The sequence below is a fragment of the Eucalyptus grandis genome, chromosome 4 (assembly GCF_016545825.1).
Source record: "Eucalyptus grandis isolate ANBG69807.140 chromosome 4, ASM1654582v1, whole genome shotgun sequence".
NCBI lineage: Eukaryota > Viridiplantae > Streptophyta > Magnoliopsida > Myrtales > Myrtaceae > Eucalyptus > Eucalyptus grandis.
The window spans coordinates 31,159,894-31,185,764 of record NC_052615.1 but is presented as its reverse complement, the minus strand read 5'-3'; the positions used below and the strand labels follow the sequence as shown (position 1 = coordinate 31,185,764).

Genomic DNA, 25,871 nt, shown 5'->3' with positions numbered 1-25,871 from the left:
AAATCCTAAATTTATACCAGCATAACAAATGCATCCTCAATATAATTTAAATAGATGATATATATACACGTCACATATGTATAGGTTGGGATTTTTTTCATTAAAAAAAAAAAAGTTCGGAGTATTTATGTTATAGTGAACAAATTTAGGATTTTTTATTACACAAGAAAAGATTGGGGTATTCGTGTTACAATGAGTATAATTTGAAGTTTTTTGTGGTATTTACTCAAAAAAAATAAATGACTTTTCTCTTTTGAGAAATCGGACATATAGGCCCATGTATGCTTATAAGATCAATGAAGAATCCCATGAATTCTTTGAAAGATCAAATCTAGCCCAAGACGACCCACGTGTCATCCAGTCGATGGATGCGGTCGATGGGATCTATCCACGTGTCCTCCTTCCATCCAATTCCGGGTTCCTTAAAATCACAAACGTCATGACATGGCAGCCTGAGGTTACCAGTGAAAATTACCGTTTGGTCTTTCGAAGGCAAAGGGACAAAGTTGCCGTTGCATTTCCCTCCACACGTTGCTCCGCCACCTTATCTTCACAATCTGTCTCTCTTTCCCTCCAAATATCAACTCAAGAAATGCGAGATGCAATAAAAGAAACGATGAATTGGCCGTCAATTAACGCTGATCTTCCTGGCCTGTTCAGTTTCTTCGCTTCACACCACGTACAAGCCGAGCTTCTCCCTTGACTTGGTATTTGGACATGGCCACCACCAAGTTAGGGGCTACCCTGACATGCCACCGTCTGTTCACTAGGCCCGCTCGGAAGCCCTCGATTGCTTTCGGGTCGTCCGTTTCCGGCGCGGCGTCATGTTCTTCCTCTTCTTCGAGGGCCCGACCCTTCGATGGACGGCAGCTGGGGGTCCGGGGGCGTGTCCTCGTGATCCCGGTGAAGGCTACTGCTGATCAACAAGGTCAGTATGGTCGTAGACCCCTTAATTCCGATGGCATGATTTCGTGCCTCTTGAGTTTTTGAGAGTTGTAGCTTGTGATTTACTGATGCGGCGGTTCAGAAATTTTATGCGCGACACAAAATTAGTCAGGATCACGGCGAAGATAGGAGCTGTGCGGCTTCCCATCAGAGCTCTAGGATGTGGACTCATTTTGCTTTCCATTTAAAAGTCGGATGGCTGATTTATATGATACAAATCGCGACATCGTCTGTTTTCATAGGTTCTTTTGGAGAAATTGGTCACGCATTTTTAGAGATTGATGAAAGTGAATCAGTTAAGTCCTCATGATCTGATTACATATCAGCTAGCGGTCTGAGATCACCGTATTGGCTGGTCTGGGTCATTCTCGAAAATCATGTTTGCCAAAACTGAAGTCGCCACGAGTCAATTGGGATGATAGAAGGCTTCCTGGGCGTAGATAGATTTTAGCTTGGCAATGTCTGATTATGGCTAACAGGCGGCTCTCGTTTTGACCTTTGAGCACTTCTCAGGCAAGGTAGAAGAGGGCAAGGTAGAAGAGGGAGAGTCCGATGTCGAAGATAGCAATGTTCTGCCATATTGCAGCATAGACAAGAAAGAGAAGAAGTCCATTGGTGAACTTGAACAAGACTTTCTTCAAGCAATGCAAGTATGGAAGAACCTGAGTACCTTTCGATTTTTTTTTTTCTTCCCTATGAGATCTATTTTTTATGGTATGCATTGTTTCGCCGTATACATACACTATTTGCTGCTGTTATACAGGCATTTTACTATGAAGGGAAAGCAGTCATGTCGAACGAGGAATTTGACAATCTCAAGGAGGAGCTCATGTGGGAAGGAAGCAGCGTTGTCATGCTATGTATACTCCGAAATGAGTGATTGAGCCAGACAATTCAACTGTTGCATAATCATCATATTGTTTGTCGAAACCTATCGGATGCACTTTCGCTGACTTCTTCGCATCATGTGTGATGCAGCTTCTGCTGAGCAAAAATTTTTGGAAGCTTCAATGGCCTACGTGTCTGGCAATCCAATTATGAGTGATCAAGAATATGACGACCTGAAATTGAAACTGAAGGTCACTATCATAATTCTCAGTTTGGAATGCAGCTATAGATGCTAGTATCATCAGCTTCTCTGTTTCTGAGGATAGATAGCCATTAAGATTGCACATTGAGTGACAGAACTGGTGCAGCGTGTTCGATAAGCCATTGATGCAGCTTCATTCAATGAGCATCTGCACCACCTTGCTCCATATAGAAATATGAACATCCATACCACAGACAATATGTTATATCCCTGTTTGGACCATGAACTGTGTTTGGAATGTGAAACTTGCTTGCTTCTTCAACAGAAACTGCATGTTGGGGGTGATAATCAAGATTAAGCAAAACTTTGCATGCTTTATCCTTCCTTCTTGTCCTTCCAATAAAATATGTGTTTCATCGCCTCTGCTTTTTTTTTTTTTTTTTTTTTGGTAGACTGAGGGAAGCGAAATCGTTGTCGAAGGCCCACGATGCAGTCTCCGCAGCCGAAAGGTTTATCTTTCTTCTGTGTTTCCCTCTCCTTTTTGAGTACTCGGTATATTCTTTCCTCCAATAGGCTCAGGCATTACTGACTAATCCTCCCATGATAGGTCTACAGTGACCTTTCTGTTGATTACTTCAAGATGTTGCTGTTGAATGTCCCAGCGACTGTTGTTGCGCTTGGACTGTAAGTAGAATTTCGTTTCACCAACATCTGTTTGTAACCTGAAGATCATTTCACGTTACTCCCATTTTGCCAACGGAGTTCATTTTCCTCCTAACCCGCTCTTTCGTGGTCTTTAAGGTTCTTCTTCCTGGATGATATAACTGGATTTGAGATCACATATCTTTTGGAGGTAATCGGGAATCGTTTCTTTTTGTCCCTTTATTTCTGCAGCTGTTGGTCTATTGAAATAGCTGCTTGCTTCAGTGGACTTGTAGCTCACGCTGTCTCCGTTATTTTTCCCTTCAGAAGAGCTTAATATTCGATATCTCACAGCTTCCATGTTGTGACTCTATATTACTTACTTTTTATTTCACTCCTCCAGCTGCCGGAGCCATATAGTTTCATTTTCACATGGTTTGCGGCTGTGCCAGTCATAGTCTGGCTGGCTCTATCACTGACGAATGTGATTGTGAAAGACTCGCTCATCTTAAAGGTCAAGCTTCATCATAATCCATCACTTAACATTTTCAGCAATCTTTATAATGGAACTGTACATAAGGATTATTGGGATTGCAGGGTGCCTGCCCCAACTGCGGCACAGAGAATGTCTCCTTCTTTGGCACCATACTGTCCATCTCTAACGGTGGTACAACTAACAATATTAAATGCTCAAAGTGAGTTGGAAGATATTTTCTCGACCTGTGCTATGTTTTACCGCATCCTTCACTCTGCTTTCCACTGTTTTTCCGATCAAGTAATTACTAGTTCTCTATGGTCCATGCCGGTATTTTAATTTATTCTTTTTTTGCTTCAGCTGCGGAACTGAACTGGTGTATGACAAGAAAACACGGTTGATTACGTTGCCCGAGGGAAGCCAAGCTTGATGAGAGGTATGTAACTTAAGCGCTCAAGCTTTTCGTTTTCTTTCCTAACCCTGTCAGGTTTTCTGACGGAAGTCCGCGCTGTAATATCCTCACAGACCATTCCAAACCAACCCCCCCCCTCATTCTTCTTTGCCGTTCCTTTTTGCATCAAATTCAGATAGTAGTGCTCAATAGTTCCGATTCCCTCATCATTACGCAGGGTCAATTATAGCTCAAGTGTTTACAAGATGAACGTGCCTGTGCGAGATTCAGATTCAACATGCACCGTGTTATGGAAAGCCGAGAAAATTGCTACCGCGTCATGACCTTGGTTTTGAGGAGAAAGAAACAAGACAGTTGTACAATATCTGTCAGTATAACAATGATTAATTGCGAGTGATGTTAATATGTCGAATTTCAGTTACATGCTGCCAGTAAATACCTATGATAGCATCTTAATTAGCACCGAGAAAAGAGCGTACAAATGGTTTTTGGATGAAAGATCATGTATCTAAAAGTTCTCGTACTTCAGCCTCAGTTTGCCATAATAATTCTTCAACTTCTCGCTTTCTCTTTGAGACTGGTACACAGAAGTAGCTTGGTTACAGGAAGTTTCTTGAACTTCAGCTTTGGGTTTCCTTTTCTCATTAGCATGTCATTGAGTAATCCCAATGAAGTTCAGATAAGATTAAGAATTTGAATTTTACTCAAGCTTCCGTCACAGATCAAATTTTATCTAAATATCGAAACCAAGAAGAAGGCAACAATATGTGATGACAACAGCGTAGTCTCCTCCTAACCTGTGGCCGAATAACTAGCTTCTACTTTGCGACGATGGCTTCTCTATCTAGTTCCTGGCTTTCGGCTTCAGATCTAACCTGACTCGTGATTCAGTATCGATTGAAAAGCTGAACAAATTTAAACAATTGCCACATTATAAGATACATTCACTTTCCGTTGCTTGAGCAAAATAAGCCAAGAAATACTAATTGCAACTTTCGAACACTTTCTTTTTGGGGTTTTGATCATGTTCCTAATTTTTGCCCCTTCTCGAACCCTAAACATATGCATCGTAGAAAACTTGCGACCACGCCTTAAGGCCCTCAACCAAGTAAGACATTGAGCCTCGCACGTTTGCTGTCTCCTTTCCATCCAAATTCTCTCAAACCCGAACCAGTCTAACCATCAAATAGTTGACTCCAAACAATAAATATCCTAAGCACCATAGCGCAAAACCAAATTCGTTTATATTTAACCTACTCCTTTTGACTAATATACATGGGGCCAAACCTCTTCGTGGGCATCACGAAGTTCAACATTCTCTCTCTCTCTCTCTACGCCTTGTGTAGAACCAAATATATATATATATATATATATATATATATATATATATGTATAAGAGGGCGCTATTGAAATTGGGTTATGTGCTTGCGAGTGTACATAATTTTTTGTGGGAAGCACTCTGTGTCGTGCCCGAGAACCAGCAAGACCAAACCATCCATGGCTCCTTCGATTCGTTCATGGAGGTTGTGGTCTTTGGCATTGATGCTTGCCACAGTAGTTGGTGAATATGGTTCAGCTATGGGTGGCGGGAGCTATGGTTATGCTCCCAGCTCCAGGGGGTTTCAACCTAGCCCATGGTCCCTTGCTCATGCCACTTTCTATGGGGACGAGACTGCCTCCGAGACCATGGGTACGGCTGTTGTTCCATGTAATCAATTGCTTTTATAATTTGCATTGCAAATTTGCAATGGCCATACTTCTTTGTTATGTCCATCCTCTCTGGTCCATTGTTCAAGTATTTTTGTAACTGATATCATTTTAAGTACATAAACATGAAGTACATATCTATTCATTAGAGAAATCAACCGTGCCTCCGTTTCCAATTTCCAGGAGGGGCATGTGGGTACGGGAATTTGTTCCTCAATGGGTACGGCACCGCGACGGCGGCTCTGAGCTCGACCCTTTTCAACGATGGGTACGCTTGTGGGACATGCTACCAGATCAAGTGCGTGCAGTCGCCCTGGTGCTTCAGCGGCTCACCTTTCACTACTGTCACGGCCACCAACCTCTGCCCACCCAACTGGTCCCAGGACTCCAACAACGGTGGGTGGTGCAACCCGCCCCGCACCCATTTTGACATGTCCAAGCCCGCCTTCATGAAGATCGCTCAGTGGAAGGCCGGCATTGTCCCTGTCATGTATAGAAGGTAAACACCAACATTTTCTCTAGCCCCTACTTAGTGTATGGCACTAAATTATACACAGCTTCTGGTTATAATGAACTCCTTAAAGACATGCATGTGACAATTCGCCCTCGGGCCGCACTCAATACCCGACCAAGGTTCACATCCAAATCCATTCGTGACTTGAAAAGCTGTGGCAATATTTGCAGAGTACCCTGCATAAAGCCAGGAGGGCTCAGATTCCAGTTCCAAGGGAACGGTTACTGGCTTTTGGTGTACGTGATGAATGTGGGAGGAGGGGGCGACATCGCCAGCATGTGGGTCAAAGGAAGCAAGACTGATTGGATCAGCATGAGCCACAACTGGGGCGCTTCGTACCAAGCCTTCTCAAGCCTTGGAGGCCAGTCTCTCTCCTTCAAGCTCACCTCCTACACCACCCGAGAGACCATCATTGCCTACAACGTTGCTCCTGCCAACTGGAACGTAGGGTTGACTTACCAAGCCACTGTCAATTTCCACTAGAGAGAGAGAGAGAGAGAGGGAGGCAGAGAGTCAACACTAATGATATGCTCCCCTTTTGTTACTTTCCTTTTTATAAGCTAATCCCCCCTTTCATCTTCTTTTTCCTGGAGTAGTAGGTCGTTCAAGGAATTCTGCGCGGCCACCTTTGTAATTTTTGTTGTGTTAAAAGGAGATATACTTATCCGTCTGTAATAGTCATTACAACCACGTGTACTACTTGATGAAGGGGTTCAAATGGGAAGGAAAGAGAATCCTTTCGATGACTCCACAATTCGAACACTTCTTTCGGATATCCTCTTGGCTAAATTCCTGTATAAAACGAGTTTGAGGCTCCAGTGGAGAGAAGAAGACGGAAAGAGATTACTGAGAAAACACTTTCTGATGAATGACAATATTACAACTCCGATGTTTGACCTACATGTGAAACTTTCGGGTCTGCTGAACAGGAGCCAACTGGAAGGGCCATGCGAGGCAACATGAGACCCACAAAGGTTGGTGTAGTGGGGAACATATTTATCAACTACATATGAAGCAAGCGTGGCATCCTACCTTTTCCTTGAGCATGCCAAAACTCTCTCTTTTTGGTTTCCAAATATTTTATTTTCTTGATCATATGAACTTTCATCATACACCCACCCTCCCAATCATTGCTCTCAACATGCTCCACTGACCCCAAATTTGAAAATCCCTTCTTCTTTTTTTTCTTTTTTTCTTTTTTCCTTCTTTCTGGGAATTCTTTAGACAAAGTAAAGATTTGTCTCTGCAGAAACTTCCCCTTGCGAAAAAAAAGGTCCGCGATTGAGAAGAACTCAAGCTACCCATGAGAGAAGCAAATGACTGCATCATGCAGTGAGGTAAAAGGTGTGACCTTTGACAACTGGAGAAAGAAAAAAAGCTTTACAGAGGTTCTTACTTTCCTGGAAAAGTTGCTGAGAAAACGCAATCTGCATAATGAAGGTTGTGTGGTGGTGACGCCTAGTTTTTTAGAATCTCGAATGCCAAAAAAAAAACTTGCGATTTACCAGTGCTTCATTCATCCTCAACCCTGTAGATGAAAGTAGGACCCTGTCGGATCAAACCTTTCAACTTTGACCTAATGAGAAAACATGCCTGTCTTTTCTGTCTATCCAAAACAAGCTTCAGACTTTTTCTTTCTCTGGACTTGCTTAACTTTCAATCAAGTGTTTCTGCATCATTTCCCTCAACCAGTGCAGGCTCTTTTCTCTTTGCAACTTCTCTCCTTCTATCTATAACTAAGAAGAAGTTGGCTCTGAGAAGGTTTTTTGGACCTCTTCTAGCGCCTGTACTGAGAGGTGATCAGTGAGCGCATACTAATTTTAGAAGCAGAAGAAACCTAACACTCTTTTTTAGCAGTCTCTCATCATATAATGGGATCTCGTTTTCCTCTCAATTTCTTGCTTCTTGTCCTGGCATTAGCCTCACCACAAAATGTCCTAGCTCAAGAGATTAAATTGCCGCATGTCCTCGATCTTCTGATCCGTGACTACACGTTTAAATCCAGCAGCCAGCAGATCAAGACCGGAGTGATACATGCTGTGAACCTGCCGAAGAATCTCTCAGGCATCCGAGTTGACACTGTGAAGTTCCGGTGTGGCAGCTTACGCAGGTATGGCGCGCAGGTGAAAGAATTCCACTTGGGCATCGGAGTGACAGTCCAACCATGCGTGGAAAGAGTCATGCTGATCAGGCAAATCTTGCAAAACAACTGGTCTTCCATATATTACTCCAACTATGATTTATCTGGGTACCAGCTAGTTTCTCCAGTGCTGGGCCTCTTAGCTTACAATGCCGGTAGCCATGGAAATTCCAACCCTGCCACTGCAGCGTTCGAGCTTGGTATCACGGCCGGAGAGAAACCCATCACAGTGAACTTCACTGGCGTTGCCACACTGGATCACAGGCCTGGAGTCGTGCCGATGTGTGCCAACTTCGAATCCAATGGGAAGCTGACACTGGCCAATCAGGTCGCGCCTTCAGTCTGTTTGGCCACGAGGCAGGGGCACTTTGGGCTGGTGACCGAGCTGCCGCCAGTGCAGATGAGGAAGCAAGTGAGCAAGTGGAAGGTGGCAGTTGGGGGATCGATTGGGTCCATGCTGGGAGTCTTCCTGCTCAGCCTGCTTTTTGTGGCATTGTTCGTGAAAGCAAAGAAGAAATCGAGGCGGGAAGAGATGGAGAGGAGGGCTTACGAGGAAGAGGCACTGCAGGTTTCAATGGTTGGCCATGTAAGAGCACCAACTGCTTCCGTCACCAGGACTGTGCCCATCATTGAGCATGAGTATGTTCCTTTTCCTACTTGATCAAGAGTTCGAAATTTCAGACATTGCCAAATACACATAGCTATTGCTTCTCTGTAAGATTTAAAAGCTGACGACAAAATAGGAAGGGGCTAAGAGAATGTTTGGATGCTGGAGCTCAAATTTTCGCGGGCGGTCCCATGTACTGTGTGAACAAACAGAGGAACAAAAAGCTCTGGTTCTTGAGCTGAATGTATTCATCGAATTTTTGTCGTCTGAAATTAGAGGAGGGATAGTCTTTTGCCCTTCCTGCTTCATGTCTCTAGGAAGCAATTGATTCTAGTCATTACTACTTTGTATTTGTTGTTCTTGATCTGTTAGCATGGCAAGATTTAAGTGCAGACTTTATCTTCTCCTGATCTCCATAACATCATCTGCTATCAATCGAAACATCATGTTTTAGCATATTCATGAACCAGGTGACGCGGGACTGTGGCTGTTCTGTGTAGTTTGGTGAATTAGTTGCGGTCGCCGTGTAGGCTTGTCATGACAAGAGAGGCGGAGATCAGAATGAACAGGCACGGCAATAACGCCACAAAGTAGCGAGCTGCGCCTTGCATTCGCCGTCCAAATAATCGCACCCTCTTGTCAACATACGGGTCTTTCATTCTGAAGTCTTCTGGTGTGAAGAAGTTTCCCGAGATACTATTTTGATCATTGATGCATCGATTCACAGCCGACGGGTCGATCGCCAATGATTCCTACTAGAAAATATTCTAATAGATGATTTGCATAGCCTTTGCTGGAAACTGTCATCTTGAGTTAGCTGTAACCTCCAGAATTACCATAATGTTGTGAATAGCATTAGATTCATCAAACCCACATATAAGAAACTGCAGATTTAGTGCACAGATTCAACATTTATCATTGTATTCGATGTCGAAGTGAAGACAGTTACATGAATTTCGTGCAAGAGATTACATTACACCCGTCTACGACATATACAAAATATGTAAATAGAATATTACACTTTCATCTCCATATTTTTTAAAAGGCATTCGATCTTAGTCTCAGTATTTTGTTTTGTGATGATGCTAGTCCTTGAATGATTCATTGATGAACATCGAAGTGTCATTGTTACATTCCATTCTGAACATGAAGGGCATGTCAAACCAATGTTAATTACTAATGCGCAACATGAGTCAAGTACAAGTCTCCATTGCCAACATCAATAACCTTTTTCGCCTAATTATGAATGACAATATGATGAAAGAGCTTAGCCATCATCAATAGATAATTTGAGAAGTCGACTTCAATAAAAACAAATGTAACATCAACAGATACATACCGCCGTCTTCCTCAAGAGTGCATCAAAAAGGTTCAATGTTACCATAATGGAATCGTAAGATGATATGATCGTGATTTCACGGCAATTGTATTACAAATACTCATGCTTACATTTTATAACAAGTTCATTTATAGTAAAAAAAAAAATTATAAAAACTTATCATCTAATAATGGAATTTTGTTACCAATTCAATTCATTTTATCCAACAAGAAGTCGTTAGAATACCAATTTTGTTTTGATTGATCTAAGAGAAGACATAAAGCAAGTTTAAAAAAAGAAATATTTTACTATATTAAAAAAATGGGTTCAAAGAAGGAATAATTATTTCACAATAAATATCGTTGAAAATCGTATATGCAGAGGTATTTTATACAAAAGTAGGAGTATCTTTGCCGATACGAGAGACCTTCCAAGTTCCATGTGCTGACAAATTCCCAGCTCAGGAAAAGCCAATGTGAAAAGACGTTGCAGCCCCTGGTCAGCACCCGAATTTCCCAGATCTACCCAAATTTGGCGCAAGAAAAACCTACTTTTTTTCCCGGGAAATAGTGAGAGACAGAGAGAGAAAAAAGACGAAATTTTTAACACTCCATCAATCGCCAAGAATCTCCATCACTCCTCACCCACAACTCTCTCTCTCTCTCTCTTTCTCTCTCGCAAGTCCTCCATGGACGGCGGCTCCGCCACGCCGCCGCCGCCGCCGCCGCAGCCGCCGCGCGCGCAGCTCAACCTGCCCCCGACGATGCCCCGCGACGCCCTCGCCCTCGAAGCCCCGACCCCGCCCTCCGATCACGTGAGCCGCATGATCAATTCGGCCCACAGCCAGTCGCCGTCGAGGGCAATCTACTCCGACCGGTTCATCCCCAGCCGATCCGGCTCCAACTTCGCCTTCTTCGGCATACGGTCCTCGCCCTCGCCGCAGTCGGCCAGCTGCTGCTGCTCCTCCTCCTCCTCCTCCTCCTCCGCTTCCTCCCCCGCGGCGGCGGCGGCGGCGGCGTCGGAGAGCAAGGAGGAGGCCTCGTCGTCCACGTACAATGCGCTGCTACGCGCGGCGCTGTTCGGGCCCGACACCCCGGACCGGAAGGAGTCCCCGGTGGTGGGGCGGAACATCTTCCGGTACAAGACCGAGACGAAGCGGTCGCTGCACGCGCTCTCGCCTTTCGGGTTCGAGGACGCGGGGAATGTGGTTAGCCAGAGCCCCGTGAAGGCCGCGAGGAAAGTCCCGAGGTCGCCGTACAAGGTGAGGAGCTTTCTTGATTGGTTCTTGGAGGGGCCTTCTTACGATTCAGTATGGTGTGATTAGGAAACTGATGGTTACTTCGGCAAGAAACAAGGAGGGTGTGGCCGAAACCACGGAGGATTGTCTATTCACTCGGAAAATTGCTAGTTGTAGTTATGGATTTGTAGAAAGAACCTCCTTTTAAAGCGGGAGATTTTGTGTTTCTTGGATTAATTTTAGATGATCGTGTGCTTGTTCTTTTAGGTATTGGATGCGCCTGCATTGCAAGATGATTTTTACTTGAATCTTGTGGACTGGTCTTCACATAATGTGTTGGCCGTGGGGCTGGGGAATTGTGTCTATCTATGGAATGCTTGCAGCAGCAAGGTGAGTCTTCACACACTCTCTTGAAGTGCAGTCCCTTTCTTAAGTTCGGATCCTGCCATCATAATGGGCTCCAAGTTGTTATTTGTCGATTAGGGTATGTCCTGACTTCATGCGTATGTTCTTGCAGGTGACTAAGTTATGTGACTTAGGAATTGATGATAGCGTTTGTTCAGTTGGTTGGGCACAGCACAGTACACATCTTGCAGTTGGAACTAGCAATGGAAAACTCCAGGTTAGAACTCTCTGCTTTCTGAAACTTTCTTCTGCTTAATTGGAAGGGCTGGGAATTCAAGTCACTTAGGTTGATGTTGGTCAGCCAAATTGGAGCTTGCATTTGTTTCTGCAATAGACTCAAGAGTAGGTGGAATTTGAGGGATGGATTTAGCATGTGATTTAGTGGTTTTAACTAGCCCAATCAGTCGTAGGATGGGTGCTATGCTAGACCTCCAACAAAGATGCTGTGCTTGCAGGATGGACTGTGCCTTCAGTCTCACTTGGTTTTTAAGATTTATCCCATTGATTTGGATAGGATCCTTCATCTCCTTTTTCGGGCTTAACAGCGCCATCAAAATCTTTCTTGCTATCTGACTCCATGTACTTGTGATTCTTGAGCCTGTATATCACAGTCAATGATACTCTAACCAAACCTTGCATCTAGCTCAAGAGGCCAGCAGAGTTACCAAAATATAACTTTGATCTCTGGTACCCGTACCATGCATTAATCGTGCTAATGCTTTAGCTGGGCATACTTTATGGATGAAGGAGCATGAAACTCGTAAGAATCAGATGAATTTTCAAAACCAAATGAACGGGAAGCCCTCATAAATAAAGCATTTATTAAATGGTGCATAATTCTTTCAAATGATTGATACAATTGGCATTGATTAGATTTTTCCATGAGTATCACCATAACCTCAATGTCATGCCCATAATCGAATTTTATCTATCAGTCTACCATGCACTTTGCTATTGTTGCAAATACAGTTTAAAAACCTCACAAAAAATAACTATAACGAAGCTATTGTAATTGAACAAAGAAAGATCATAGCAATATAGAGATACAAGGAAAAGACTGTTCATGTCATTCTTTTACACTACTTCATGGCATGAGTAGTTTGGACAAACTGATGCTATCAATCCCACAAGAAGCCATAGCAAGGAAAGAGTGCTCATTCCGTTTTCTTTGTACTGGCAGTAGTTTACCTCAGCTTTTTGTTTGGCTTTGCCTTATCCTCACAGCATTAATTACACTGGAGTTAGTAGAACTTTAGAAGTGCAAAGAAATGCATTGCCACTTAGGATGTGATGAATATTAAGTCCCATTAAATGACCCAGATGGTTTGAGACACCAGATAGTAGATTCCCTCATTCTTTGACCAATTGCCATATTATTAGTACAATCCCATAAGTTTAGTGGATTTTGCTGAGGCAGATACAAGGTACTCTTTAGTGATGACAGACGTGCTGCAGGAGAATACAAGGTTAAGGATGGCGACGGCTTTGATTCTTGTCCAGTTCAGCTGCTCTTAAAATGAACAATATAGGATTCTGCAGTGGTCATTTAAGCTCTTATCAAGTTAGGAAAAATTCATCTCACTGTCCATGGTACATGATTGAAAATGGTTCAAAACATTGGCCCCAACCTTCATGAAAGGAAAAACCTTGGTTCTAGTATACCTGTGAGGTTTGTCCATTGATATGTGACAGACTAGTACAAACAAGAGGTTTTTGGCTGAGATGATTTGGTTGTAGATAAGTGACTTACAGATTTTTGTCATTCATTTAACTGTCAAAATGCATCAAACACAGTTTTCTCTTGTTCAACAGGATGATAGTTTAAATTAGTGAGTCTCCTTAATTCTTTCAGTTATCAACAGAATAACCGGATCGCTCCCTTTGTTTTATTGTAATTTGGTTTCTCTCATGATTAGTTTTTTGCTTCATAACCTGTTTCACTTGGACTGCCTAGTTTTTTTGCTTTTGTAATTTTATAATGACTTCTGCATAGGTATGGGATGCATCGCGCTGCAGGAGGGTCAGAACTATGGAAGGCCACCGATTAAGGGTTGGCGCCTTAGCTTGGAGTTCATCACTGCTGTCTTCTGGTAGCAGGGACAAGAGTATTCTTCAAAGAGATATACGCACACAGGATGATTTTGTCAGTAAACTTGCAGGACATAAGTCAGAGGTCAGAGTTTTATACATTCAGAACTTGAGGTCAATTCAATTCTATTATACTTATGGACATAGTTTGGAGTTTATACAGCCTATTTTCATTTTCTATTTTCTCTTAAAAGCCTGCTATCAGAAGTGCAAGATACCACCAATATAAGAGGCAAAAGCCTGTGGGTTTTTTTACACTCTAATAGACTGACTAGACAGAAAAATTTCAGTCTGCCTGATCATTCTTTTCTGATGTAGGTGTGTGGACTTAAATGGTCTTACGATAACCGTGAACTAGCATCTGGTGGAAATGATAACAGAGTAAGTTATTTTTTTTTCTCTGTCTTTATTTCTTTCATTTCTTGTTGCTTTTTTGTGGTGATTTGGCTTTCTTCTTTCTGAACTACATTACATTTACCTGCTGATCTCCTTTACAGCTTTTTGTGTGGAATCAACATTCAACACAGCCTGTGCTTAAGTACAGTGAGCACACGGCAGCTGTAAAAGCAATTGCTTGGTCTCCGCATCTTCATGGACTTCTTGCATCTGGTGGTGGTACTGCAGATCGTTGTATTCGCTTCTGGAATACAACCACTAACTCACAACTCAGCTGTATTGATACTGGCAGCCAGGTTAGACATACTATTCTCGTAGTGTTCATTTGGTTACCTGCCTGTTTGTGGGAGCTAACTTTATGTGAATGACTATGGTTTCAGTTGTAAGTTTGTGCTTTTACTTATATGCCTTCTTGGTTGTGGACTGCAGTTGTTAATTATGATTGATTCTTGTACATCTGAATATGGGTCATTTTTATTTTTTTTTTTTTAATCAAGCTAATATGGGTTATTTAGTTTATCAAATTTCTTATGTAATGAGGAAACAGAATTTGATTGCTATGCTGAAAAGATGAATGGTGTCAAATCACCTGCTGCACTGTGTACACATAAAAAGATAATTTACTCCCTTTTGTCTTGTCGCCCATTGCAGGTATGCAACCTTGTGTGGTCCAAGAATGTCAATGAACTTGTCAGCACCCATGGTTACTCTCAAAACCAAATAATAGTTTGGAGATATCCCACCATGTCTAAGGTATGGAGTCACCAGTAATGAATTAGTCAAGTTTCTGAGTTTCTCCTTTATTCTGAGAGTCCCTTTCCTTTTGTAGTTGGCAACACTTACAGGACATACATACAGAGTACTTTACCTTGCTATTTCACCAGATGGACAGGTGATACATTACACATGCTATTTATACTTTTGTAATTTTATTCACAGAATGGGCGCACTTTATTGATGCAATATCTTCTTTTCCAAAATTGTTGATTCAGACAATTGTCACTGGAGCTGGAGATGAAACACTTAGGTTTTGGAACGTGTTCCCCTCCCCGAAGTCCCAGGTAGGCTACATTTGTTAAGATTTTGTCAGAATTTTATGGACTGTCTTAGCACTTGTCAAACTATTCTTAGCCTACCTCAGATTAGTTCCTAGAATTGATGGCCCAAATCTTGCAGATAGTCACATTATTCTAGTGTTCTGACTACTGGCATGCCCTGATCAGTGTTCTCTTTACCATGCCATGAATTCCGGCACATCTCCTAGTCTTAGGCTAAGACTTCTTAATTAGCTACCTTTGTTGTCGGCCTATTCTTCTCGCTGCCTTATTTGCTTGTTTTGGGTACGGTACAATCCTGGCAACATGAATTTATCTACGTTTCTGTTTTTGCAGAACACAGACAGTGAAATTGGATCCTCATTCTTCGGAAGAACTACGATTCGGTGACCAGACAGTTACCTCTCAGTCCGACTTGTCATTCATTCTAGTTCCTTGACCCTGGAAGATGCAGAATGGCATATCACACATTACAGATTGCAAGATTATCCAAGAAAAGCAATCCCACGAATATTGGCAGATTTGCGGTGATCTCTAGCGTAAGATGTGAATAGGAGAGACTAGGTTGTCTTTCGTCCTTGTCATCCAATTAGTTTCATTTATCATTTTTAGTTCCAGATGTATAGTGGGAGGGGTTATGTATTCCTTTTAACCACTCCCTTCAGATGTATATTATCATACGGATTATGATTTAAAACTTTCCACGGTGGCAAATTCTCGTAATTCCCTCCATGTCCTCTTCTGGGCTTTGACGGCGATAAGTGGTTTTGATTTCCCTGTCCATACGTCGTCGGTACTTGCTGTAATACGACTCGTGGTTTGTCAAAAAGAACCTCATGGTTGAGATGCTACTTCTTGGTATCGCTTTTCGAGGTTCACGTGCTTGTTCTTACGCTTGGCCTTCCTCTGTCGCTTAAATCATGTCTGACTGTGACTGCGACTATGAAGACTGTAGATGAATAGCAAGTGATTTGATACTTCGGGTGTGTTCTTGCAAAAACATTAGAAGCCCCCTTCCCCTCTGAGAGAGAGAGAGAGAGAGAGAGAGGGAGAGGGAGATGAAATGATGCGTCTGGGTAATTAATATACAGATTTTCAGCCAATCGAGCAACAACAAAGTATACACTCATCGTGAATTAAAACTTTAATGAACATGTTCACTCTCAATTTATTTTGCCTCACGATTGAAGAAGAAAAGAGCAGCAGAAGAAGCGTTTCCGTTGCTATGGTCATTATTTTGAGCAATCGCAGAACGGGCAACTGAGCGGTTCATCTTTTCGGTGGCCCTATAAACAACTCGGTCTCAACATCCATAGACTCCGCGCGGATTTCTTCACGAGGCGGTTCGCTGGAGACCGGGGTCAATCCTTTGCCGCATTCAATCTTCAATGGACCAGAGAAAATTGCTTTCAGTAGTCATTAAATATAACCATGAATATCTAGGACCTACCTTATAAACACTATTGAAATATGGAGTAATTCAACTCAACCCCCACTCTGGGACTTTACTGAGCTCTACAGGATTGTCTGGTAAGTTAATTGCATACACTGCAGCCCTACGCCTAAATGAATACGCACCATCCGATTTGGTGGGGTCCACCAGATCGACACGTGGGACTACCAGATTCGACGATACAGATTGACCGGAGGTGCGGACATCCTGTCTATGTAATGAACATTTTTTCTTTGTCTAGCTTGATTGATAAAAGAGGATAATTTAGAGAGGAAAAGCATGAATCACCTCTTGAAGTAGCTTTCTCTTTTCTTCCAGTAGTTTCCGCTCCTACGGAATGTCCCGAGAGAGATGTCAAACAATTACTAGTCCATACAACTAGGAAACAATAATCAAAGACAGAGCACATGTCCATGTGCAGAGGCAGTGTTATAGGGATCTTTACCTCTGCTTTTAGCCGCTCAATATGCTCCCTAATTAAATGGTTCTGCATGAGATCATGCGATAGTTAATCAACCGCTATTCACCGGTGATATCTTCGTTCGGATTGTGGGATAGAAGAACATGGGAAGTCAAATATGATGTTGGTACTGGGGGAAACAATTTACCTTTCTTGCCCTGATCTTGGTTAGACTTCTTTCCAACTGGTTTTCTGTTTGTTGGAGCTCCTCGACCGAACAGGAATCCAGACCCTCTCCCAAGAGTCTTCTGTATTGTCCAATGCAGGCATATGTACAGTTATACAGATCTAGAGGACAAGATTTGAGTGTTTCCAAGATAACATAAGCCCGACTAACAATACAGATTGTGATTCGTTCTGTTTGTCGCATGAACGTATCATTTATTGACACGTCTATTTACCGTGCTGAAAAAAGATTTACAGAAAGCAAGATATGAGATCTGGACCTTCTAGATATTTCGAAATGCTCGATCTTCTTTTCCATGTCAAGAGTGTCACCCTTGGAATGCTGCATGTCAAGCATGGTGATTGTCACTCTTTGCTAAGGCTTCAGATTCCATGATAGTGCTTCTCAATACAATTGGTGAATGGCGATGACAGAAAATACACAAGCGAACAAACCCATGCACCACAATCCTCTCTCTCTCCCCACAAGATAATACTTACCCAAGTGATTAACTTTCCAAAAGTTAGAACAAGAAGAATTCTCACAAGCTAGTTTATTAAGTCTATTTGCCACCCAAGAAAAAAAAAATCCCAAATAATTTTAGGGTGCGTCTTTGTGGCCTGTGCCTAGGTTATATAAATATATTATGTTCAAGTTTTGGAACTCCTTTTGTGTTATCAAGATTTGACAATCAAGTTGATGAATTTTAACTATAGGGAGATTTTGCATTTGGTGTCAAATTCATGTTTCTCTTTATGTACACGATCTCAACTCTCTCTAGGTGTTATTTGAACGAAAGCTTCTTCGAATTATCAACACACAGATTTGATATCAGTGATAAAACGTTTGAAATCGTCATATTAAAAGAATACAGGGATAAATTAATTTAAACGAAAGTGCAACAGCACACTATATTGAAGGCTTCTTTCTTATTTGAATGTTATCCCTCCATTAAAGCGAAATGCAACAGCTTTTTTTAGATAAATTCCACTCATGATCACTGAAATTAAGTGAATATTGCAATATGATAGTTGAACTTCAGCTTAATAATTCAATAGAACTAAACTTTCGTTTCTTTGTCATAGATGTACTTTGACCAGAATTTAGACAATTTCCCAGTTATTGCTAACATGACAATAATGTAACCAATTTATAATGCATCTATTGAAAATAAGTGAGAAATTCAGTGCATTAGTAGATCAAAAAAGCAAGTGCCCCAATATGAAATCTACTGCAGTTTGGTGACCACTAGTAAAATTTACCTACTAGTTTGAATTGTGACACGTTGGCTAGAAGAGAAGGCACTAATCGATTCATAATGACCTTTTGACTAAAAAAAAAACTAATTACGCGTGATTTGTGACATCATTAGAAAATTTCTTAACACAACTTTCATGGAAAAATCAAACTTTTACTAAAAATGTAAATCTCGTCGATAAAGGACACAATTTACCCAGATTCATAATGACCTTTTGACTAAACAAAAAAAAAAATAATTACGCGTGATTTGTGACATCATTAGAAAATTTCTTAACACAACCTTCATGGAAAAAACAATTTTTTACTAAAAACATAAATCTCGTCAATAAAGGACACAATTTACACAAGTTGTGTTCTTTAATTAAGCATGCGTGCATGATAATTGCTATCGTCCCCACAATTCTCATATCCCAAAACCCTAGTCAAATCGTATAATTTAGGATCCATACGGATATTAAAAAACTAATAAATAAATAAATAAAAAAAACTCCCCATCTTTTGCCCAATAACTTTTTCTCCTCCAATTTAAGACTACTTTCTGTTTTTGCACATTGAGTGATGTTATTTGACTTCAAGTTACACCTCCAATAACTATTGTAGCTACGTTTACAAACTTATTATTTTCTTTTCCAAAATACATACATATATATATATATATTACTCTTCTCATCATCAGTCACCAAAAAGTCCAAATCCACAAACCATAAGTTCTCTCATTTAAATCAGAACTTGGCCAACCACTATTATCCAGGCACCCTTAAAGTTACCTCTAATGAACACCACTAGGGTCACTTGAGTACATGGCTCGACTAGCTCCAAGGTATCTCAACTCTCAATTAAGCAGTCATTTTCTAATTAACAGATCTTGCATTAGCAGCCTTTCACATTTTCGAATCCTTTCCCCCTCCCCTCAACCCCTTCCACCCAACTGTTGAATTTATCGATTGTTCTTTGTGTGGCTTGCTAGTGATCTAAACTAATCATTGTTCAAAGCCATATTTAATTTGAGTGATATACTTACTTTTTTCCAATTAAATTACCAACTAATTTTGAATTAAAACTCTATTTGAGTTACTGAGGACATTTGCTAGGTCACTTTGAAACTACCGAACTTTAGCATGGGCTCATGAACACACACTTTTAGTTACTTTGATTCAATGGGAAAATAAACTAGTGGCTCTTTCCATTGTACAAGAAAGATTGGTTGGATTAGCCCCTTTTTCTGTATGTTATATCTTCACGTATGCGGCTTTCTTGATTGCCTCTATGTCAAGCAAATTTGGTCAATTCTTTAGTTTATGTCTTCTATCAATGAGAATATGATTTCTTTTGATAGAGAAGGGGCTATGCCTTCTTATAATAACTTACAAAGTTTTACTTGAGTCACTTGCCGAGTTCTCAAACTATTAACTCATGTACTAAGTTACTAATCTAAGTTGAGTTAATTATTAATTTTTCTTTGTATAAATTCCTAACTAGTTGTTTGGTTACCCACTCTTATCCGAGTCACATAATCATCATTTATTGGGGTATTTCCAAATTACCAATTTTTATAAGAACTTACCAACTTTAATTTGCCTAGCTTAAGACCATTCTTAATATACTGGATCTTATATCAAATAACTAACCTGAATTTTTTCAACTTTAATCTGATTAAATCACCAACTAACTTTATATTATCAACTCTTATTGGAGTCACTTATTCATATTTGTTTTGTCAATTCGAAATTACAATTTTTTCATAAGAACTCACCCACCTATGTTGCATTATTTCCCAACTTCTTAAGTGACCAACTATTTTATTAACTTACAAACCTTATTATTTAGTTATTTACAATTATTTTTTACCAACTTGGATTAAATTATCAACTCAAGTAAGGATGAGTTGGAAAATTACGTTAAGTGCTAAAAATTAAAGTTTGAGCACTTAGGGTCATTAAGTGTGTTTTGTAATCACTAAATAGGCACAAATTAGTTGATTGGTTAAGTCATAATGTAGTAAGTAAGAATGGTTTAGTAAATTGGTTAAGCGATGAAATATACAATGAAAAGCAAAATCTTACCGGTTATGTCGTCAAAATATCCAATTAATGCTCAATATTCCATGCTTGTTAAGAAAACATAATTTTTTCTATTCAATTATCATCAGTTATCGAATAAGAATTTATTTTCATTTTCAGTCCTTAAAGACTCACTTGATATTAAGTGCTTAAATGTCCAACAATTAAAGGTTTCTCAAGTTACCAACTCTTAATAATTCGTTTTCTAATTACCAACGTTTATATGGTAGTTTTCTGATTACCAACTTTTATTACAGGTCAAAAACATTTCCGGATAAAATTTATTTGGATGGACACACCATCCCAAAGACATAATTGGTGACATTAAAATATGTCTTATGCATATATTCAAGTTGGAGCATACCTGCATAGAAATTTCAGCAGTTTTGGCTCCCATGTCCTTGGCTCTCTTCTGATACTTTTCTATTGTCTTGCTCAAGCTGCATTTCCATAGCACCCCGCGAGAGCAAAGTGTTATTTACAAATCATAGCTAGAACGTACACTTAAACAAAAATGCATGAACTTCGTACTAAACGACAGCCAAAACGCAAAAGAAATTGTATGTTCGATGCAGTCTAAGAAAAGTGGGGGTTATAGCTATAACTGCGAGAAATTTCAGGCCATCTTGCTACTAATCAGTCTTAAGACTCAAGTGCCAGAGCAATTAATTACCTTGTTCATTAGCTCTACGTCATGACAGTACTAGCTTAGTAGCTTTGCTTTTGAGTTTTGACACCTTATGCATATGGCATTTTCAACTCCCTCATATGGAAAAAGAACTTATAAGCACCAGCCGGAAGAAGATAATCTATTGATGATAATATATAGATTATCATCATGAACACGAACAAATTGGATGGGAAATAATGTTATGATACTTCTTGATCAGATCAGAGAATATCAAAGATGCAGAATACTCAAATTAAATAACTAACCAAATTACAATAATACACACACATAAATATACACATGTATTCATGTGTGAGCACACATGTACCTTACGACAAAATGCACTCATGGAACTTTTATTTAGTACGAGTCAACTCAACATGACTTTCTACTTGAGGTCGGCTTCATCTTCAAATACTCAAAGCTCGATATCAGACTTCAGCTCAATGACAGCTTGATTTTCGACCTCATGCTCCACTCTAACTAATCATTATATGTTTACACTTTTGATAAAACGCATTTTGATAAAAGCTCGAGTTGAGCTAACATAGAAACTCAAATCTGTATCATGGTGAGAAATATTATATTGTCATTAAGTCCTGACAGTAATATGGTTATAACTTATATATAGATATAAATCAAACACTCTATAATCCAACTATGAATAAATTAGGCTGACAAGCTGCTCATCTGAGTACTTCAAGCCTGAGTATGACTTAGTATGATTCATTGATTATTCAAACTGGACTTGAATGCCAAAATATAAAATTTATTAAACTTGGCTATTCTCTCAGTCTCTTATGGCATGCTCATTTGCGTCCTAAGTTTTTATTGTCATTCCAAAACTAATTGTAACTCTCGCTAATTATTTTCTTCAAATCAATCCACTCGCATAATCCATGACAATGTCCTCAAAATATTGCAAAATTCACCTTCAAGTTAATTTTATTCAATAGAGACTCCTCAGATTGGTCCAAGGAGGATAATAATAAGCTAATAGGTGACTGAAGATTCAGACCAACTTAGTAAACACGAATCAGAGAGCTTAACTGCAATACACGATCTTTCCAAAGGAAAAAACTACAGTATACAAAGAAACTGATAAAGACATATATATAAATATATATGCTTTATTTTCATATAAAATGGAGACCTTAGGGCAAGATATTGAATCAGCTGACATACAACTCAACATCATTGGAATAATTCCACCATTCTCATAAGAAAATTTAGTTTAGAAAGCTTTTAGGGGCTGTAGAAAAGGTCATGGAGAGAAGTGAACCAAAAAAGTCATGTTTTGCATTACATTAGATGATCATATTAACTTTGTAAAGGCTCAAATTTCTTTTTCAGATACCACTATGCTACTGTTTGAGCATTGCACCGAAAAACCCGAGAGCCTGCAATCCGAAACATGCATGAAATAATACCATGTGGACTCATCAAAATTAATTTGCATGTCGGAGAACTCAAAAATGAATCTCCATTGTTCGTCATTGGCTCATTGCCCACTGAAAACCCCCTTGAAACCGAAATGACCACTGTCCACAGTAATTGCCAAAACTAGAGTTTTAACTAGAGTTTTCGACTGTATAGTCAAAAGGAACGAACTAAAGAGTCCTACGTGGCTTGGATTTCTGTAGTTTCCGCATTAAGAAGGCGCCGAGTAAGTTAGGATTAAATTAGATTATGTGGTCACAATTCAAACACATAATACCCATAAAGCTAATAGCGCCAAAAACAATGTGCACAGATATTTATATGGATTCGGGGGTCTTTGTAGAGGGGGAAAGGGAGGGGGAGGGGGAGGTGTAGGTGTAGGTGTTCCACTCTTTTCAGAGGCAATTAAACAAAAATCATGGAAAAGTTAATGTCATATTCAGTATTTATTGGTAAACACACCACCAAGTCCATCTTCTTCGAGAGCCCCCCGGCCCCCAAAGGAAACAGACCTAACATTCCAAGTTCATTGTCATTTTCTAAAAGCTACTGATAAATAGTCATGGTCACCCGCTAATTTTACACATATAAGGGTGTTGTACGGTTTTTGGAGATCAAAGCTACAATGCCTTGAACTGCCATGACTTGGAGAAACGAAAAACAGTAACAAAAACAAAACCAAAGAGCAATCATCTGCCATGCCCCAGTTGGTCATACGGTCACAGAGTTCCAAAACCACTTGAGTGGCTTGTAGGGTAATGCACTGCTTCAATGGACCATGATGCAGATATACCTAAGTTATTTTGTACGTACAGGTTAGGCAAGTCATAAAATCCTCTTGATTTAAACTCAAGCATATCCCTAGTAAACTTCTGACTCATGACTGACTGACTGACTGACTGACTATCTCTCTCTCTCTCTCTATGAGTTAAGCATAACGTGTGAAACCGTAACCAAGTCATCTTCAGTGTTTCGGGTCTTGTCACTCGTCTCGTGCTGTGTAAATTATTCATGTCTCATGTCACCGGTCCTATCTGTCAATGTATGTACGAGGCTGTGAGACATTTGGACACTGACCAAAAACAAGGACTCATGCACACACCACAACGACAAAAAGGTAAAAATTGCCATTCTTGTAAACGAAAGCCATAAAAAGATACCTTTATTGAACCAAGAAAAACAACAACCCAACTGATGAAAATAGCATTCAAGTCAAGTCAGTCTTTCCTTTTTCTCTACCCAAAACCGCATTCATTAGTCTTCGCCAGGGAAAGAACACTAACCATTCAAGCTGTACCAAAAGGGAAACCAAACGGGGGAGAGAGAGAGAGATATAAGAAGAAGCACTTTTGACAGCTAGAGCCTTGTGTCAAGGCTGTGCACTCCATAGTGCATAGACATAGTACTTGCCTATTATGTGCCTATCCTCTATTTCTGGTTTTATCCTTCCTTCCCTTCTTTTTCTTGCGTCATTTTTTCCTTCATCCAAATGATGATGATTCCTACAAACTCGGGTCCAGCAAAATTAAAAGCCAGCCCCAGTCCTACCCACTGTTCCCAAGTCGCGATCCATGATTCATCGCGAAGCTTTTGCATTGGTTTAAGTGCGCACCCAAGATCATCGAATCAAAGGCTGAAGATTATCTATAATCCTCGGGAGAAAGAAAAAGAGATCCCGCGATTCAAGTACGAAAGAGAGGGGGAGCGGATCAAATTAAAACGTACCTCGAGCTCGAGAACTCGTAGAGCTTGCCCCTCGGGGAGAAGATGATGAGTGCAACCTCGGCGTCGCAGAGGACGGAGAGCTCGAAGGCCTTCTTCAGCAGCCCGTTCCTGCGCTTCGAGAACGTCACCTGCCTGCTCGTGTCGTTCTCTATCCTCTTCATCTGCGTCTTCCCCCTCACCATTTCCCCCGTCCCTCTCTCTCTCTCTCTCTCTCTCTCTCTCGCTCTCTCAAGCCACAAACTAAAAAAAGAAGAAAAAGAAAGAGATCGGAAGAAGAAGAAGAAGAGCGGGAACTGATCGCCGGCGACGAGCGCTCGATCGAAGCTCCGAATCGGAGTGGCCGCGGAACGGGGGGCGTCGCGGGGATCAGGTCCCGGAAAGCAGGAAATCGGAGACGGCGCCGGGAGGAGGCGCTCGTTGAGAGAGAAACGGAGGATTCTAGAGAGAGAAAGCAATCCAGGAAACCCTAGGCGATTCGGGGCAGGAAAATTGAGCAGGAGGGAGGGAGAGGTTACGCCTGCGAGCTTAAGCTTGAGCTTTGAGGTTTGAGCTTTGGAAGAGAGAGCCTATATGAACCCTAGAAAGGTGGGTGGAGATAGGGGGGGAGGAGGAGGAGGAAAAGCGGACGTCTTTCTTTCTCCTTTTGGCAAGGCCACAGCCAAAACAGGCACTCCCAGAAAAAGAAAAGAAACAGGGAATAAGTGCGGAGTATTTCTGGGCGTGTGTGTGGATGTGGTGTCGCCGGCGAGTTGTGCCCTCTCTCTCTCTCGTATCACTTTTTATTTTCCCTTAACACCCCCACCTGTAGGAAAAAAAAAAAAAACTCTACCCCATGAAAATGCGGAATAATAATTCACGAGAGGATATGTATGTATTATTTACGTATGCATAGACATGGGATTTTTGCTACATTGGTGATAAAAATATATATATATCTATATCTCACTGATAATTGTTATATATACATGTATATATAGAAAATGCTTACGAATAAAGTAACTGAATGGGTATGGTCTTCGAAATTATTGAGCGGAAGACCGGAAATCCCTCACGGATTTCTTCTTATTATTTTACCCGCCATTGGCATCGTTTGACCTAGAGTACACCTCTAAGTTAATCACTTCTGCTTGCATCGGCTTCGATATTAGTTGCCATGGCCCTAAGTCTCTCGAACCTATAAAATGGGTGTAAGGTGACTGCACTATTTCGTTTCCCAATTTATCATCTCTTAAAACATTAAGCCTTGTGATTTATCCCCTCCCCTCAGTGTTTTTTTTTTTTTTTTTTTTTAAATTGCGATTGAGTTTTCTTCTCTTTCAAGCAATGCGGACCAATGACTAATTTTAAGATGGATAAAATATCTTTCTAGTAGAGTCATAATTTATATTTATATATACACAATAAAATAACCGTAAAATTTAAATTTTGCTGTGACTTTTCTTTTCCTAGTGGAATTAATAATCTTTTTACAACATCACCGAGATCAAAAAAAGATTATTGAATGAAAAATAAGACGGGGCTAGGTTTAGATATCATGCGATGGACGGTGTGGATCGTAGCACTGAGATTACGTAAAAGTCACAAATCTTCTCATGGCGCGAATCGTTTCGTGACACGTAATATCCTGTTTGGCCCCTTGTTTTTTTGCCTATGAACAGAGGTTTTG

General features: G+C 40.6%; 5 protein-coding genes across 5 annotated transcripts; 4 read left to right on the top strand and 1 right to left on the bottom strand.

The window, feature by feature from the left end:
• The first annotated feature begins 500 nt into the window (after nucleotides 1-500).
• LOC104441821 (PGR5-like protein 1A, chloroplastic) lies at nucleotides 501-4,079 on the top strand. Its single transcript, XM_010055062.3, has 11 exons — nucleotides 501-928; nucleotides 1,459-1,595; nucleotides 1,709-1,805; nucleotides 1,924-2,024; nucleotides 2,428-2,484; nucleotides 2,583-2,659; nucleotides 2,777-2,828; nucleotides 3,021-3,131; nucleotides 3,215-3,312; nucleotides 3,453-3,528; nucleotides 3,722-4,079. Exons 1-10 carry the CDS (start codon nucleotides 718-720, stop codon nucleotides 3,520-3,522), a joined length of 1,011 nt encoding a protein of 336 aa, XP_010053364.2. The 5' UTR covers nucleotides 501-717; the 3' UTR covers nucleotides 3,523-3,528; nucleotides 3,722-4,079.
• An 838-nt stretch (nucleotides 4,080-4,917) lies between these two features.
• Nucleotides 4,918-6,290, top strand: LOC104443143 (expansin-A7). Its single transcript, XM_010056490.3, has 3 exons — nucleotides 4,918-5,194; nucleotides 5,395-5,710; nucleotides 5,896-6,290. The coding sequence occupies exons 1-3, from the start codon at nucleotides 4,924-4,926 to the stop codon at nucleotides 6,206-6,208; spliced, it is 900 nt and encodes a 299-aa protein (XP_010054792.2). The 5' UTR covers nucleotides 4,918-4,923; the 3' UTR covers nucleotides 6,209-6,290.
• An 881-nt stretch (nucleotides 6,291-7,171) lies between these two features.
• LOC104441820 lies at nucleotides 7,172-8,874 on the top strand. The gene has a single exon (XM_010055061.3). The coding sequence runs from the start codon at nucleotides 7,597-7,599 to the stop codon at nucleotides 8,524-8,526; it is 930 nt and encodes a 309-aa protein (XP_010053363.2). The 5' UTR covers nucleotides 7,172-7,596; the 3' UTR covers nucleotides 8,527-8,874.
• Nucleotides 8,875-10,373: 1,499 nt separating this feature from the next.
• On the top strand, nucleotides 10,374-15,732 carry LOC104441819 (protein FIZZY-RELATED 2). Its single transcript, XM_010055060.3, has 10 exons — nucleotides 10,374-11,051; nucleotides 11,295-11,417; nucleotides 11,545-11,649; nucleotides 13,426-13,605; nucleotides 13,839-13,901; nucleotides 14,018-14,212; nucleotides 14,568-14,669; nucleotides 14,746-14,808; nucleotides 14,909-14,977; nucleotides 15,308-15,732. Exons 1-10 carry the CDS (start codon nucleotides 10,479-10,481, stop codon nucleotides 15,359-15,361), a joined length of 1,527 nt encoding a protein of 508 aa, XP_010053362.1. The 5' UTR covers nucleotides 10,374-10,478; the 3' UTR covers nucleotides 15,362-15,732.
• Nucleotides 15,733-15,941: 209 nt separating this feature from the next.
• On the bottom strand, nucleotides 15,942-24,931 carry LOC104441818 (agamous-like MADS-box protein AGL19). Its single transcript, XM_010055059.3, has 7 exons — nucleotides 24,206-24,931; nucleotides 20,735-20,810; nucleotides 17,331-17,392; nucleotides 17,033-17,132; nucleotides 16,870-16,911; nucleotides 16,713-16,754; nucleotides 15,942-16,354 (listed from the first exon to the last, which is right to left on the bottom strand). The coding sequence occupies exons 1-7, from the start codon at nucleotides 24,385-24,387 to the stop codon at nucleotides 16,241-16,243; spliced, it is 618 nt and encodes a 205-aa protein (XP_010053361.1). The 5' UTR covers nucleotides 24,388-24,931; the 3' UTR covers nucleotides 15,942-16,240.
• Between the last annotated feature and the right edge of the window lie 940 nt (nucleotides 24,932-25,871).

Bases quoted from the DNA above. Each gene is read 5' to 3' on its own strand.
- LOC104441818 (XM_010055059.3), bottom strand. From the start codon at position 24,387: ATGGTGAGGGGGAAGACGCAGATGAAGAGGATAGAGAACGACACGAGC. The intron at 17,133-17,330 runs GTCCAGATCTCA...TGGACAATACAG, and splicing joins CATTTCGAAATATCTAGAAG to AAGACTCTTGGGAGAGGGTC. The intron at 16,912-17,032 runs GTAAATTGTTTC...GATCTCATGCAG, and splicing joins CCAAGATCAGGGCAAGAAAG to AACCATTTAATTAGGGAGCA.
- LOC104441819 (XM_010055060.3), top strand. From the start codon at position 10,479: ATGGACGGCGGCTCCGCCACGCCGCCGCCGCCGCCGCCGCAGCCGCCG. The intron at 14,809-14,908 runs GTGATACATTAC...TTGTTGATTCAG, and splicing joins CTATTTCACCAGATGGACAG to ACAATTGTCACTGGAGCTGG. The intron at 14,978-15,307 runs GTAGGCTACATT...CTGTTTTTGCAG, and splicing joins TCCCCTCCCCGAAGTCCCAG to AACACAGACAGTGAAATTGG.
- LOC104441821 (XM_010055062.3), top strand. From the start codon at position 718: ATGGCCACCACCAAGTTAGGGGCTACCCTGACATGCCACCGTCTGTTC. The intron at 1,596-1,708 runs GTATGGAAGAAC...GCTGTTATACAG, and splicing joins ACTTTCTTCAAGCAATGCAA to GCATTTTACTATGAAGGGAA. The intron at 2,829-3,020 runs GTAATCGGGAAT...TCACTCCTCCAG, and splicing joins AGATCACATATCTTTTGGAG to CTGCCGGAGCCATATAGTTT.
- LOC104443143 (XM_010056490.3), top strand. From the start codon at position 4,924: ATGTGCTTGCGAGTGTACATAATTTTTTGTGGGAAGCACTCTGTGTCG. The intron at 5,195-5,394 runs GTACGGCTGTTG...TCCAATTTCCAG, and splicing joins GACTGCCTCCGAGACCATGG to GAGGGGCATGTGGGTACGGG. The intron at 5,711-5,895 runs GTAAACACCAAC...CAATATTTGCAG, and splicing joins GTCCCTGTCATGTATAGAAG to AGTACCCTGCATAAAGCCAG.
- LOC104441820 (XM_010055061.3), top strand. From the start codon at position 7,597: ATGGGATCTCGTTTTCCTCTCAATTTCTTGCTTCTTGTCCTGGCATTA.